General features: G+C 38.2%; 1 protein-coding gene across 4 annotated transcripts in view; it reads left to right on the plus strand.

Moving 5' to 3' along the window:
• PLEKHA7 (pleckstrin homology domain containing A7) overlaps positions 1-16,510 on the plus strand; it is a 145,566-nt gene that overhangs the window by 72,272 nt on the left and 56,784 nt on the right. For all 4 annotated transcript variants that reach the window (XM_064425372.1, XM_064425374.1, XM_064425375.1 and 1 more), the window contains one exon: positions 11,751-11,834. In XM_064425372.1, the coding sequence (XP_064281442.1) occupies positions 11,751-11,834 (84 nt within the window). The remainder of the gene's footprint in view (positions 1-11,750; positions 11,835-16,510) is intronic.

Genomic DNA, 16,510 nt, shown 5'->3' on the forward strand with positions numbered 1-16,510 from the left:
GTTCTTGAAGTGAAAAGAGCACTGATGTTGCCAAAATGTTATTTGCAGAATAAAGATGATTCAATGAAAATATTTAAAAAAACCCCAAAGTTCTAGGCACTGGGAGAGATTTTCTGTAAATCCATAAACAATTAATCTGGAATGCTGCAGTGTGTCTTGTTCATCTAGATTCAGGAATTTCAACCTGTTCTTGCTTCCCAGCTTTGCTGGAATTCTTAGGAAAGGTTGAAGTAATCCTTTCTGCTGTTGAAAAACAATGAATGTTTTTGCTTGTATGTACTGCAGTAGCATCCTGAAAACTGCAAATGAAGTTGAGTCTAAATTGGTAGGCACCTTTTCTGTCTTTTGAAGGTCTTAAATATTAATAAAACAATGATTTATTAAAAAAAGAGGACTACAGAAAATCTGCTTCAGAGCTAGATTTTGAATCCTGATCTCCCAAATCCCAATGTAGTAGTGCCAAAACCATTAACTTCTTTAATCTGTTAATGATGCAGAAGAACTTCAGGTATTGCAAATCTAGACACTTCTTTCACTTTTCTTGTGGGAGAGCTTAATTTCTCTGTAAAGACACATTTCCAAGTCCCAGCCCAGTTTCCAAAGTAATTGAAATTCATCACTCCATGAATTCAGTTTTTTTCAACTTCATAATGCAGAACTGATGAATATAACTTCAAAGCAGAATCACTTTGTAAGTGAAGACTTATTCAGCAGAAATCAGTCATCTGATTTCTTTATTCAGTGCTATTTTCAAATTTCTTATTTGTTTTAAAGTAGACTCTAATTGTAGTCTACTAAGTTTTATTTCAGGGACAGCACATATTCAGGGAAACTATTTGTGACATTTCTATAGTTTGTAAATTAAATTACAGTGCATCTACTGAAAGCATGGAAAGGTATTGTGTTGCGTATAATCCTCTTGATTAAATATTAATGCATATGATACTTGTCATGGTGCATTTGGAGTGTTTGCTCTTTCAAAATCAGCATTGAATAAAACCCTTTTAACTATATGTTGCTCTGAATTTGCCAAGAATGTCTAGCTCTTAGTCTGGCTCTGTTCAGTCATATGTTTTGGAGAACTTTATTTCTGCTCTTGCTGTATCTGAAAGGGAAAAAAAAAATTAACTCCCCGAATGGTGGAGGACTACTTAATATCTGTATTTCTAAGAGATTACAAAGTTTTCTGTAAACTAAAAGATCTACATTTTTCAAAGGCATTCTATCATCGTATGTTCTGTTAAATAATTACCTAAAGAACAAATATTATTTCGTGTGAAGTTACTTCACCCCCTTAGCTGCCAAGTTTCAGTCACATGCTTGATAGAGGCTTTCTTGGCATTGAAAGGACTTAATGCAGGATCTGAAGAAGTTGTCTGGAATTTCTTTGACTCTGTAATCCCGTTCTCACCCCAGGCCTTGTCAGCAGTGTGAGAGCTCTCTGGCTGGCAGCTTCTCTTGCTCCAGCGCTGCCCTTGCCTGTGCCTCGGCTGCCAGGGGAGCCCAGCCCAGCAGAGACGTGCAGAGCCTGTGCCCTGCCCTGGACCTGCCGTGTGACAGCAGCAAACAGGGGCATGCCTTGGGGTCAGGAGGTGAACCCGCATGGGACTGTCCTCACAGCTTGGGGACATGGCAGGGAGAGCATCCTTGTGCTGCCAAGGTGAGAGAGAGGGGGTGTTGCTGCAGGTGCCCTGCTGGGCTCTGCTTTAAGGGCATGTCTGATGCTCAGTTGTGTAGTGGATGTAGCTGTGTATCCCCCGGGATAAAGCAGCAGCAGCAGGAGCAGTGCTGTTGTACCCTTGGAGGAGTTTTCTGCAGCAGGTTGACTCCGGTGACAAGGGAGGGCTCTGCTGGCGCCACAGTGCTATGGAGCTACAGGACAAGAACCAGGCCAAGAGGCCACGACACCCTGCACAAGTGGCCCAGGAATGCAGCTGATAGCTCCCCTATATATAGTGATGTGCTAAGAGCTGGCTTTTGGCTGGGCTGTGCTGTAGTTTTGCTCCCTGGAGCTAAGGAGCATGATTTTGTCTGTGTTGGCCGTTGGCATTTTGGCCATCCTGTGTGGTTGTTCACTTCCAGTCACATTGTGAAAGGTGGTAGTTGCTTCATCTTTCCAGTTACTTGAAAAAATAATAGCAGCCTCCGCTTGAGGAAGGGATTTTCATCTTCTCTAATGGAATAATGTAGTTTCATGTCGTGGCATTCAGAACTGATTTTGAAGCCTCATGCAGTCCCCAGAAGACTGCATCCTATCTAATAAAGCATATTGATGTTTGCTAACCTAAATGAAACCTCTGAACCACTTCACAGAAAACCAACAATGTTGTTTTACAAGTGTGTTTGCTAACTTAAGCACAGAGAGAGTGAAAGCGTGCTTCTTGATACATTGCTTGTGCCACTACATCTACATATTGTCATCAGTTGTGTGTACTCTGCTCTTATTCTGAACTGGTTGTTTGGGCACTGTTAATGTGTCTTCTTAGTGACATTAACAAAATGCAAATGTTTCTTTTGTGGCTGGGTTGTTTTCAGTGCCACTCTTGTCATTATATTTGATTATGTTATTTTATTCTCAAGTTTTCACCTTCTGGCAGTGCAATGTGTTGACTCAACAAATGTAGCACAGAACGTTATTATATGAGAGTTTTCTTCAGTTTCATTTGTTTGGTTCACATATTTAGACATTCAGTACACTAAACTCGGCATAACTTATGCCAGTAATGTAAATTGTTATTAACCAAGTGCTATAGGTTATATTGTGACCTGTCATGCTTTGATTGCATAGTGGGGAGTTGGGGGTTGTGGTGACACTGGATGACTGAAAATTGTGGTGTTTCTGGAGAATTAGTGAAGTGGTTTGTGTTTAGCAGAGAAAATTCTCAAGTTACACACACTAAAGTAGTTCATTTCCAAAAGTTTGTTTGGCTTTCTGCATTGAGTAAAATAATGAGAATTAAACCAGAGATGTTTTAGAGGTTGGAATTATTTAGTACAGTGTTGAAATGGTTAACGTGTTAATGATTGTATTTTTTTCTTCTTTGTATAAATGTTGTCTGGTAGTGTTGTGTATATTTTAGCATATTTTCCATTCTATGAATGCCAAAGAAAATAACACTACAGCAATATTTCTGTGAGTGTTTGGAAATGTCTGAGGAGTTTCTGTGCTTGTCTGACTTGGGGCCACTGAGTATGGCCTCTGCATCTCTGTAAGGACAAGATGGCTCTAGGTTATTTCTTTGGGCAAGTTATACTGAAAGAATCAACTGCAGGTAGCTTTATATCTTCATAGTTGCATAGCTGTAAATTCCCCCTTTTTTCTGTAATGATGAGCTTTTTGTTGAATTGCAAAGATATTTTTGTGTACTTTATAAACTGTGCATAACCTAAAAAGAGACTCTTCCATATCTGTTTGACAGTTCCAATCCTAAAACATTAATAATCTTGGCTCTGTGTGTGATTTGCAGTAGCTTTCTATGAGCAGATGCTGATGCCATGGCTTTAGAGCATGTCAGTATTTCAGTGCTGTAGGTGCTGGGCTTCTTTGGAAAGGCAAGTAACAATGAGGTGTATAATTCACAGCCCTGAAGAGTCAGCCTGAAAAGCTCCATTAATTCATACCTGTTGCTCTAGGCAAGATGATCTTGCATTGCTAATCTTCTTTCAAGCAAAATCTTGGTATTGTGTGTCTCCCAGGAGTATTGTAGTCCAGTTAATACTTAAGATTTGATAAGAAAAAGCATTTTACAAATGCACTTAACTTTGGAGGACGTGCATTGCATTTTATCCAACACAATGAATTGAGTGAAATAGGGGAAGGAGGAATTCCTTTAAAACAGTCAAGAATGACACAAGCCAAAAGAAATAACTTTATTGCCATAATATTTTCCTTTTTTCTTTGCCTAAGCTGCAGATGAATAGAGTTTGAAGTGTTTCAGAATTAACCACAAGCCTTCCATAGGCTGGAGCAGTTTGTTGCTAATGAAGGAACATTTATTAGTGTATATGTGCAAGTGAACATTATCAGCCAACCCACAAGACTAGATGTGCTCTGTGGGAATTGTAGTTTCTTCATCCTAAACATTAATTCAGTTAATACAATGCTGATATCCTTGTTTATTCTTCAGCCTGCTGTCTGAAGGTGAGTAGGATTGTGGTCAGTATCCTAATAACCCTGTGAAGCTGTGGAGGACATGATTAGGGCTACAGAGGGACTGAGACAGACCCATGGGTGTTCTGAATGACCTTTACCAGGAAAGACTTTGGTTGGAAGTTCTCTCCTAGCAGATAAAAAACACAGGAACCCAGCCCGCATAAATTCTCTGCTTTAATGGAATACTTATTAGTAGAATGTAAATGGACTTTGGATTTATTTAGTTGCTGAAGGAGTTAATTAATGGTGTTATTAAAGACTGAAGGAAGAAACCATGTGTTAATGCTCTTTGGAGCTTTTCTTCCTAAACAATATGGAGTTTTTACATTTTTCCCTTAGCAGACTCTATTATGTGAAACTTGCTTGTTTGTTTGGGTTTTGTTTGCCTTCTGTGATAGAAATAGGAGTTGTACCCAGCTTTATGATAGTTGAGCAGCTTGGATTGGGTGAGGCCTCAGGTCTTCTGTGCAGCCCAGAGCGTGCTCAGTGGTGAGCTCAGACCAGGTTTCTCCATTCTTCCTCCACTCTGGTGTTGGAAACCTTCGAGGATGGGGACTGCCCAACCTCTCTGGGCAGCCTCTTCTAATGATTTGCCATCCCTGCTGTACACAGTTGTGTCCTGGAGAGGAGAAAGCTTCTCCTCCAAGCAGTCTGGAGGCTTCTTGTTTCATTTTATGCCTGCTCCCATGAGGTGCCACAGGGAAGAGCCTTGTTGGGTCCTGGCAGGGCACTCTGAAGCTGAGCAGGGCTTCTGCCCTGACTCTCCTCACCACAGGTGCTCAGGACCATTTTAGTGCCTCTCTGCTGCAATCACTTCAGTTTGTTGCCGCCTTTCCTGTATGAGGAAGTCCAAAATTGGATTCAGTATTCTAGACTGTAGCCCTGGGACACTGTGATGGATGCCAGCTATAATTCCTTCGTTCCGTCCTGGTGTCTTGTGATGCTGTATTTGATTAAAACACCATTCCCATGGTATAGGTGGGAGATAAAGCATTTCCATTTCATGGAGAGGTGAAAAGGGCACACGCAGCAAGGTCTCAGTCTGCAGTATTGTCCTCTGATAATCACTTATTTCGTATTATGGATTATATTCAATAAATAATACATCAGAAGTGCATTTAAGTTAAAATCTCTCTTTGGCATTAAAAAGTCAGTGAAGATGAAATGTTTTGAGGTTGTATACCTTATGTGGCAGCGGATCAAGTTTTCAAGATCTGTTTTATTCAGTTCTTATAGCTGTTGTGTTAAATTGTTTAAACTGTATGGTTTTCTACTTAGATGAAAACTGGATGCTGGAAAACTTGTATTTGCTCTGATATTTAGAACAAAGTGGATTTTGTTGTCTGTTATCATATGTATGATGTCTTTGCATCAAAGGTTAATAGGTTCAAATAGCAATAGAGAGGGTTTTCAGTCTCCTTTGGTAAATTTAGATGCTTTGCATGTGAACAACTATTTTGTTTTAACCAGTTTTGCTACTGATTAAAACTGGAGGTCTGTGATATTTTTGTGTAAATCTTCCCTTAAATACTTTTTCCAAAATAGTATCTTTATGTGGCACTGCTTGTTGGGCAGCTTCCTCACTAAACTCTGCATTGTGGTTGATATTGGAATATAAGAGTAGGCTGCTTTTACCCAGGCTTTTAAAATAATATTTCTTAAAGATATCACCACTTTCTTTTTAATTAGATAATGAATTTAGTTTGTGTATCTGTGTCATCAGACAGATTTTAAATTTAATTTTTGATTTTGAAGGCAGGGACTACAATTCTTCCAAAACTGCTAAAGTAATGAAATATAATCAAATTCTTCTTTTTTAAAGATTCTATTCTAAAGATTTCTTTTGTCACTATTTCCTTGTCTGCAAGACTAACATGTTTTTCCCCTTTAATTTCAAGTTCTCTGAACGCATTTTGTTTTTGTGAGTTAATAAAACCCTGATGGTTTCTCATGATATGCATCAAAAGGATTTGTGAATCAGCAGATGACTTCAGCCTGTATTACTCATGGAAATCTGTGTTGATCCTGTTATGATAGTGTATTCATCCTCTTATCTCTGCTTCTAATGACTGAAAATACTTGTAGTGATTCTGTGGCATTTTCCATATTAGCTTACTGTTGTTTTATTAGCTCTGTTTTTAAAAGCGTGTTCATTAACAAAATCTTTCCTGCTGATACTACTACTGGATAGTATAACTTATCTTTGGTAGTTCATTAAGACAGGAAAAAAGACTTTTTTCATTTCCAAGGAAACATGCAATTCCCATTTAACCTCATCATCAGTGAGCTGGGTAGAAGGATGACACTACATGAGAGCATGACTGTCAGTTTACTGTTAATTTCAAACTCTTGTTATCTGCAAGCTTCCACCAGAAGTGAAAATCTGGTGTCAGGCCATCTTGTTCCCTTTAATCTGTCTTTATAAACCCAGACTCTTATGCTGACTGCTGCTAGTCACAGACACAGCAGCTCAAGATAGTTACAGGATTGTGTTTGGACTGAACAGCTAAACACTTAGGAATTCTTATCTGAGTAGGATGTAAGATTTAGGGAATCAATTTTTCTTATGCAGTAGTTTCTAGGTGAAGATGCTAATTAAACTGAGTGGGGTTGGATGTGTGTGTGTGTGTGAAATTTTGACCTTATGAAAATCTTCTGGACACTGATTACAGTCAGGCAAGGATTTTACTGCTGCTCTGATGAGACACTACTATTTTAGAGTAGTGGATCATGTTCAGTGTCTCAAAGATGGAGTTTTGTGTATGAGCAGCTTGTAGTGGATGCTTTTGCTTGAATAATGCAATTAGTTAGTATTGTTCCTAATCCTTCCAGATTATATCTATTTTACACTGCATTTTTCTTCCAGCCTGCAGAACTTTGAGGGCACTCTTTTTCTTGGACTATTTGTTGGTACTTGTTCTAACCAATTCTTAAAGCTAATATCCAAAAAAATACTCAGAAGGCAGCGCTGAAACTATTTTGAAGCCATTGATGCATTTCAGAAATATGTTATGAAATAAAGCAAACTATTCCTGGCTGTTTGCCTGGTTAGATACAAGAACTTCCTCCTGTTTGGAGTAACAGCTCACTGGCTGAACAGTTCTTCACTGCACAAGTTCTTCTGTCAGCTGCACCCACACCAAAATCACCCATAGAGGTGTGGGTGGGTGCCCACACGTAGCTGTCATCACCATTTGGGGTATTCAACATAAAGTTGTTTATGCTTATCCGTTCTTATAGGTAAGCGTAAAGGAGTCAGCCTGCCTGGAAAATAAATGCTGTAGAAGTGGCTTGTAATAATTTACAGGGCATCTGTCCAATGACAATGTGGATTTTTCTCACAACTTATAAATTTGCTGTTAATGTGATGTAGACTTCATCAATAGTTGATTCACACATTTCAAGTTTCAGCTGCCTGTGCATTTAGATTACTCCAGAGACAATCTATGCACTTGCTTGACTTCAAATGAAAGGTCATCAGCATCAGTCATGTCCAAAAATTAATAATTAGGACTTGGCTTTGACTCAAATACAAAATTAATTGAAGTCGTATTAATTATGAGTTCTGCAAAAGGATCCATACAAGCAAAAGTGCCTGCCTGGCTCCATTATTCGACAAGGTTAGAGCCTGGTTTGCATCTGTTTTAAGACAGTGGGTGACTCAGTTCTTATGTTGGTAAAAGTTGTGTATACATGTTGTGAAATCATGGAATTTGTGGTGAGATATCTAATTACAAAGAAATGGGTTTTGAACTGTGGTTCTTTTTTGAAGACTCTCAGTCTTAAGTATTTCTAGCCTTGGAAAGTGATGTTCTGTAACTTTGAAATTCAGAATAATTTCTAACAGTCTGTAGTGTAATTTAATAAAGCTGGTAGTGGTAGATAGTAATCTGTGAGCTGGGTAGAAGGATGACACTACATGAGAGCATGACTGTCAGTTTACCTTTTGTGGATTTTTCATGTTTTTATACTTGCTTTGCTTACATGACACTGATTACCAGTATCTGTACAAAAATCAGAAAAATATAAAATTATTAAAATTAAAAGGTGGTTGCTAGGAAAAGATGCTATGATTGATCACACAGAAAATTTGTAGAGTTGCTAGAAAACTTAGCTTGGCATTTTGAGTGTGTGGTGTTGTACTAATGCAATCTCCAAGGCATTCAGAATTCACACAGTGAAGCATCGTAAGCCTTTCCCAGTTTTGTTGAAGCTATTACATCTTTCTCTAATGAAAAAAAAAAGAACAAAAGGGGCATGGAGAGTAGAACAACTTATTTCCTTTTATTAAGGCACATTTATTGTGCCTGTTGTACGTGGTATATTTCTGGACAATAGGAACACTTTCAGTAGTTGCCATTTGGAGGAAATACAGGTGATTAACTCCTTTTTGGGCAGCTAATGTGTCCAGAGAACAACTGTGCCAGGTCTTTTCTTGGTCTGTGCTTGGAAAGGAAGGAAAACTTGCACTGCAACAAGTTTAGAGTACTCTGACTTGTAATGTTATTGTTATCAGTGTTGTGTAAACCGATATCACTGCTAAGCAAATGTTTAAAAGACATGAAAACAACAACCAAAAAATCATCATCTAAAAATCTAGCTGTTCAATTTCTCTCATCCTGATAAAAACAAGCTGCTGCTAATAGTCTTGGAATAAATCCATTTAAATACTGGGAAAGCTTCAAAGAAGCTTTATTATAAGAATTAAATTGTATTTGCAGGGAGAGGATAGAGAGAGCAGCAGAGAATGACAACAGAATAATTAATGTTGGAAGGAAGCTCTGTACCCCACCACATCCAGCCAGGCCAGCTCCAAAGTTGGAACCAACTTGATGTGGTGGCTTGGAGCCTTATCTGGCCACATTTTGGATATTTCCAAGGAAGGAGATTCCACAGCCTTGCTAGGCAACCTCTTCCAATGTTTGACTGCTCTCATTGTGAAGGAAAATCTCCCTGCTATCTAATTCCTTGTTGCAAGGCATTAGCCATCTGTTGTATAGGTTGTTTTGAATAGTATCGCTTAGTCTTAATGAGTCCTGGGAGGCAAAACACTTAAACTCTCACTTTTCAAATTCAAATAAACCACTGTGTTCTGCAAAACTAATTGTTGGTGGTGGGGGTTTCATTTCTTTCTTCCCAGTGAAGTCCTACTATTGAAGCTGCAGATTTGCGGGAAGTTTTGGGTTTATGTGCCCTCTCCTTGTCTGTGAAATTACCATCTGCATTTTAGGCAGCAACAGAGCCATCCTTCTGTTTCTCTGCTCATAGTATTTGCTTGACGTGCAAAACTTGTTCTGAAATGCATTGCTCAGATATTTAAAAAAGTGTTTACTTTCCAGCTGAAATCTTTGTTATTAGTAAGTAATATTTAGTCTTGTTAGTAATGTACTTGCTCTTTATTTGCAACTGAAAGGACTGATTCCTCTTCTGGTGAATTTTTTTCCTGAGATAGAATAAAGCATTTGTGTACGTGCTAGTATGGTATAATGGGAAACCTCCCTTCCTGAACAACCCTAGAGCACTTCTGGAATACAGTTCTTTTTCTTAGTCTTAATTGAAGAGTGAGTTATTAATGATTGACAGCCTGCAGATGGGAGCTTGTTGGCAGTTCCTCTGCCCCTGGAGAATATAGCTGGCAAGGTGATTTCATTTTTTTTAAGCTAACAGGGTATCTGCACTTTTTTTTTGATAGCAGTCCTAACCTAAGCATCTAAGGTTAAACAGACTGCATCAGGCCTGCTTTGAAAGGAAAGCCTTTCAACTTAAAACTGTGTGACAAACATGGAGTTCAATTATTAGGGTTATAATTTACTTGTTTATTATTTTCTTTGAAAACATCTTAAGTTCCTATCCCTCTCTTTGGACATAGACACAAAATTAAATATCACATAGAAATGCTTTTTTTAGGAAACAATACTCCTCAGTGGTTTTGTGAGGAAATAGATCCTGGTTGCTTTGTCGATGTTAGCATTGTGTGCTTACTGAAGATACTTTCTCTGGATCTCTGATTTAATGGAAAAACCAAAGAGTTAGAAACTTTATTAACCCACAGCTGTAGGACAGGTCAGTTCTCAGCAGTGTAGGGAGCAAGGGCCATCCCTGGTGCAGTGGAGTAATTGATAGCCCATATCTTGTTCACAGTTTCCAATGGCTCTAGGGTGAGGAGTTTTATAATAGGTGAGGCTGGAAAAAGTCCTTCTGGTGTTACATAAGTTGTTACAGCTGTCAGCTGATCATTGGAAATGTTCATTACATGGGTGCCTTATATCTGACTTGCTGGAGCAAGGTGTGTTGGAAAAGAGTAAAAGTTTATAACACACCAAACATCCTCTGTGTTTATGGCCTGAGTAGGACTTAACATGAGCAGTTGGTGGGTTTTTTGTTGTTGTTAGGGGTTGGTTGGTTTTATTTTGCTTGGTTCTGGTATGTTTTTTAAATCAAGACATGTCCTGAGCTATTTACATTGGAATGTTATGGCTGCATGAGCTGTTTGATTGTTAGCTGTCCTTTAGTCAGCTGAGTGTTATCTCTTAGGAACTCAATGCTCTGAGATCTTAAAGTATTTCTTTATGCCTTATTCTGTGCTGGGGGATCTCCTGGTATGCTGGACAACAAGGTCAAATCTGTAATGCTTGAAACCAAACAGGCTTTACAAGAGGAAAAACTCCAACTCTTTAAACAAGAAAACACTTCAGTTTTCCTTTTTTCCTTATTTGAAGTACAATTCTTTGAATGGCCTTCTCATTTTAACTTTCTGAATACACTGAGATTGTGTTACTATTTTGTTACGTTTGATGTGAGTTGTGGTTTTGGATGTTTTTTACCTAAGAATTGTTATCTAAACCCAGAAAAATTTAGAGTCTTAAATAAATGAGCGCTTGGTTCTCAGATAGGTAAGATACTTACCTTTAATGAAATGTTTCACAGAGGATAGCAAAATGTCTAGATAGTGTTCTGCGGGGAAAGCTTATAGAAACCCTCAATTTTAATTCAGTTCTGATGAAATACTAAATAATGTTTTATATCGACTGTGCAGCCACACAGCTAAGGTTGTATACTACAACTCTGCATGAAGGTGTAAAGAGAAATCATTGGAGAAATACCATATTAGAAGAAAAAGAAACATGCAAGAAATGGCTTCCACATAATTTCTCTCTGTGATCTCATTAAATAATAAAAATTGTGTAAAATGTTGCATTTCAAATTACTGGTTCTATTATGTGAAATTTATGGAAACACAAATCGGAAATGTATGTTGTGTAATTTCTACGCTATATCTAAATAATCTGGTAACAGCAAGGTGGAAATAATCATAAATTCAACTTTGTCTCACTAACTAAAGATTGCAACTAGTTTACTTTTAAAACATTAACCTGCTTAATAATTAAATGGCACAGTGTGCCATTGGCAAAGTTGGCAAGAGCATAGGAATGAGCTGAAAACATTTCAGACTTGAAAAGTACCTCAGAAATATGTTTAATTTCTGGAATAGAGCAGCAAAACATCAATATAAAAAGCTCTGCTTTTTAGAGATCATATTTATTGAGTATAGCAATATTAATTTTCTTTTTCCTTTTTTCTTTTTTTTTCCTTTCAGCCATAATCAGCAGACCACGTCATTTAGACATCCTGTGACAGGACAGGTTTCTCCAGAAAATATTGAATTTATTTTGCGAGAAGAGTAAGTAGTTTTACACCCATGTCAAGAGATCTAAAACAGTTTACCTACAGCAGATTAGTACCTTAATTTATTGACAGTTCTTCCAATATTGTAGAAAAATGAAATTGAGGTTTGTGCTTAAAATTTTGCTTCTCATTGTGATAGTGACTGATTCCAAGCTAGGACTTGAGGGAAAATCTTTATAAAATCTACAAAAAAACCCAGACAAATGTAAAAATAAACAGAAAAAGAATTACAAAATATACTTAAACAATAATGCTTTAGTCTTATATAAATATCAGGTAAACAGAACATAAATCTAAAGTGCATATTGGAAGGTTTGTACTGAAATTGAAATCCACATAATACTACTAGTTTCAATTGTATTTCCTTGGTTTTCTTATGATTAAGATGTTCTGCATTCATCATCTGTTTTTCTTTGTTCTAAAGAAATGATGTAGAATATATTTGTGTCCAGAATATTTAACTTGATTGTTGAATCAAAAAAAAAACCAAACAAAAGTAAGAAATGTATGTGTTTGGTCTGGTGAATTTGGTCACCTTTGGGTTGGTGTTGGATTGGATCATGCACCATTCCTTTGTAGGCTTCATCTCCTTGTCCATCCTGGCTGCCTGCTAGACTGCTGCTGCCATCCTTCTCTACTGGAATGACAGGGTGTCTTCCCTAGACAGAGTCCTGGACAAAATTATGCATCACTTCTAAAACCAAAGGGCAAGAATAATGGCACAGCACCAGATAGTTTTTCTTTTCCAGGCCAGTTTTCCAGCACTGTTCAGGCAGCCTCTCTCATAGAATCTGGGCATCCTGCTGTGGTGGCCTGGATGTGAGGTTTTTGTGGCTGCCTGCACAATCCTGAGCTTTTCACATTTCAAGTTCTGTGGCATTGCAGAATTTGTGGCATTGCATCTGCTCTACATTTTGGTAGGACTGCTATTAAAAGCAGTTACAGCATTAAGAAAACTGAGGCCTAGAGGAAGGCTGTTCAGCACTCCAGGAGACAGAGCCTTTTCCATGTCTTCTCCTGTGACTTGGAGAAGTAGAACATGGCTGTAGAGCTCAGAGGTTCTGCTACAGCCCTGAGGAGAACTTCTCAAATAGTTTAAAAGCCAAACCAACCATCCAAAACCAACAATAGCAGCAAAACCCCTACAAAACCACTGGCTAAACAGTTGCTCTCCCCCAAGGCAAAGCAAAGCCAAGACCAAATCCCATGTCAAGATCCCTGATGGGAACTAACACGAAATATAACATTGTAGGAGAGGGCTGTGATTGGGTATGAAGGCTGTAGGATGGGTGCTGAGCTGGAGGTCACCCCAGTTGTCCCATGGCATGCAGCTGCTTTGCTGCTCATTTACAGGTATGAAACAAGCTGCTCCACCTCACTGTCCTAGTGAGGAGAAACAGATATGTTGCAAAACAGCAAGTGTCGCAGAAAGTATGGACAGAGTCACTGAGCATGTGTTCCAGCTTCCATCCGTTAATTGGTTTTTAATTTCTGTCGTCAGGGTTCAGTCAAATTTAATATGAATTTAAACATAGGTACTGGAAAATAGGTGTCTGGATAACCTCTTGGAGTGCCTGCCTGTATTAGTCACACTTGCCTAGGCTGTTTTTTGTTTTGTAGTCATAGCAGCTGATAAATTATTAAAAACTGAATCGAAAGAAGTATTTGTTGGTGGCACATGGATTTGGTGATCTTTAATGTATGTTAGGAACTTCTTTGGAAGAGAAATGGAAGTGCTTATTTGGAGGAGAGTCTGATGAATGTATAGACTTTAGTTCCTCACACTGAGATGGTATCAAAGCAGGACAAATCTCACACTGTAGTAGAATTAGTGGAGCGAGGTGGTTTTAATTCTAAAAGAGGAGGGAATGACTGGAGGGATAGAGAGAATAGTAAATGTTTCTAGTTTCTTCAGGAAACAGTCTCTGCAAGAATGTTTCTCTAAGCTTTATTATTGGCCTGAAGAACGTACAGTGTCTTTAAAATCAGATGGTTTTAATCTCTCAGTTAAAATTGCTTTAAAAATGTCTTTTTCAAATGTGTGGGACGCTCTGGTTTCCTTAGTTTTGTACCACTTCTGTGCAGCAGTGGGGGTTTATACAGTGGCTCTTCAGCATGGTCCTGTGAAGACCTGAACTCTTCACCTGAGTTCCTGCCAGGTGGTGATGTTGGCACCTATGGATGTGTCTGGTGAAATCAGAGGAGCTGTTGGCACCTCCCTGTCCTAAGGCCTAGGAACTGTAATGGAGCTGTGCCTTGTTTTCAGTCCTTGTCCCTCAGGCATCAGGGATTTCTTGGAATCAGTGGTGGTGGTGGTGTGTCAGTTTGGAATCAGTGTTGTAGATCCCTGTCCTGTGATGAAAGGATTTCCACCAGAAGGACTCAGGTCACAGAGGCAGTCTCTGGATTGGCATGGTCTGTGGAAACTTTCCATCTTGGCATTCTTTGACCAAGACTGCTTTTTCCTGTGGCTGGAGAACCCTATCTGAAGCAGTAGCACTCTTAAGGGTCTCATAAAAGCTGATTTGTTCTTTAGTGCTGTTGTGCCATGATTTATTACTGACTGGTTGATTTTAATTTAAGGTTAGGGGCAAGGGGTTGTCAACAGATGTCAACTGGGAGCTAGTGGGGAGAAGTGATCACAAAGTTGTTCAGGCTGCAACACACATATCTATTAGGAAAAAGGACACATTTTACATCAGAAAAGTAATTTACAGTTGTGTAGAAATGATGAATGTGGGGACTGCTCTGGCCATTCTTCATCCTGGAGGCAGTGTTCTGGCCAAGAAGATTTGGAAACAAGTTTTGGAAAATGACACCAAGGAGTGATGTAATCCTAGCTTGATTATGACTCAGTTGTGAACCAAATGCCCTTGGTTCACTTGATCAAATGAGAACTGGACACTTCCAGTAGAAGGCTGGGACTGTATTTCACTAGTGTTTCCCCAAGGTGTTTAAACAATATCACATCAATTTTGCTTTTCAACCTGAAATCTGATTTTCTCAACTTCATTGTAGTCGGAACCTGTGACTTTTGAATTATGTTATCTTTTGATCCTTACACTATTCCTTCTTCCTAAAGGCGTACTAATTTAGATTTCTTTTTTCTTTTAAGTAGTGTATTAGTAATTCCTTATTTCTAAAACATTCTTAGCTGGGACCACTATGAAATCCCTGGCTTGTACTCTTTCAAAGCATAGCAGCTTTGGTCACTTGGTGTGTGGGATGTGGGTTCTGTATCATTCACTAGCTCTGCTTGAGAGCCAGCTTTTCTCCATTACACTTTTAGGTTTCTTTTTTTTTCATGGAATGGTTGATCATAGGTGACTGCAAGATTCAGCCTATGAGCTCATTGTTTGTTATAATAATTTAATTGTATTTTTCCTTCTCTATTCCTTTATTAATAATTCTTAACGTTCTTTGGCTGCTGTTACTCATTGAGCTGATATTTAAAAATAACCTTTCCTTTACAATGTTGTTTTGAGTGATAAAAGCTGCAGAGGTGTTTTTTATTTCTTCCTCCTTTGAATTAATTTTCTGTTGTTGGCATTGAATTCAGTTTGGCATCATGGTTGTTTGTATTTGAAGTTTATTTTTCTATCTGTTTCTGGCAGCATTTCAGTTTTTGTCTGGAATAATTTTTATTTTCTTTTGACTTGTTCACCTCACAGTTTTCAGGATCACATTGAAATAATCTGAGCATTTTTCTGGATGGGAAGCCCCTCCATTTCACAACTGCCCCTTTATCTCTGTGTTTTGCTTTCATGTTTTTAATGAAACCTTAATCCACGAAGGGACCTTTCTAACTACTGATGGAAAAGTGAGAATTAATGATAAGTCTGCTAGACAGGTGTTTGGTTGTTAATTAACTACATTGTTCCATGTGCATTTCTCTAGAAACAATCTATGATAGAATTACTGAGGATAGCTGTATATCATGTTTAGAATTCTTCACTCGTATCTTTTTTTAAATAACAGTTCTTTAAGTAATTGTGGACAGAATGGAAGAATCGGGCACCCGCAGCCATGTAACTAATGTTAAACACTGCTAGTTGTGTGTGAGGAGCTGTATAATATTTGTCATAGCAGTGTGTTTGTAAATGAGGAGATAGTACTTTAAAAGAGAAACAAGAACATAAATGTAGACATATGGGGGGAAAAAATATAGTGTGCTTAATCCAATGAGTGCTATCCTCTTTCTTGCCTGTTTTTGTGTGCCTGATAAAACCTGTGTATCACCTCTGGGGAGAGAGCCATCTTATTTTATCTATTGCATTTGGTTACTATAGCAGCAAAAATATCAGGTAGAGAGGAAAGAGGAGACCCAAACAACCCTAAAATAAAGATCTACCTTGTTTACATATATAGAAACAGTAGGGGAGTTATATGTATATATTTTTTTTTTTTATCTAGCTGATTAGGAAATTTATTAGTAATAAAACTACATTGACACAGTGTTATTGCATCATGTCCGATTTCAACAAATAAACTTTTTAAGTTGCTGGTGTGGATGTGGATCTTCCAAGTTGCCTGATCTTTATGGTCTCTCGTGAGTATTGCATTTTCAATGTGGGCTACTGGTGTGTTCTTTTTTTTTTTTATTGTTGTTCTTCAGTGTCAGAGTTTTTAATAACCCAGATGTTGGCTGTGTAATTTTTTTCAGCTGGTAAA

Source organism: Passer domesticus, chromosome 6, assembly GCF_036417665.1.
Source record: "Passer domesticus isolate bPasDom1 chromosome 6, bPasDom1.hap1, whole genome shotgun sequence".
In the NCBI taxonomy this organism is placed as follows: Eukaryota; Metazoa; Chordata; class Aves; order Passeriformes; family Passeridae; genus Passer; species Passer domesticus.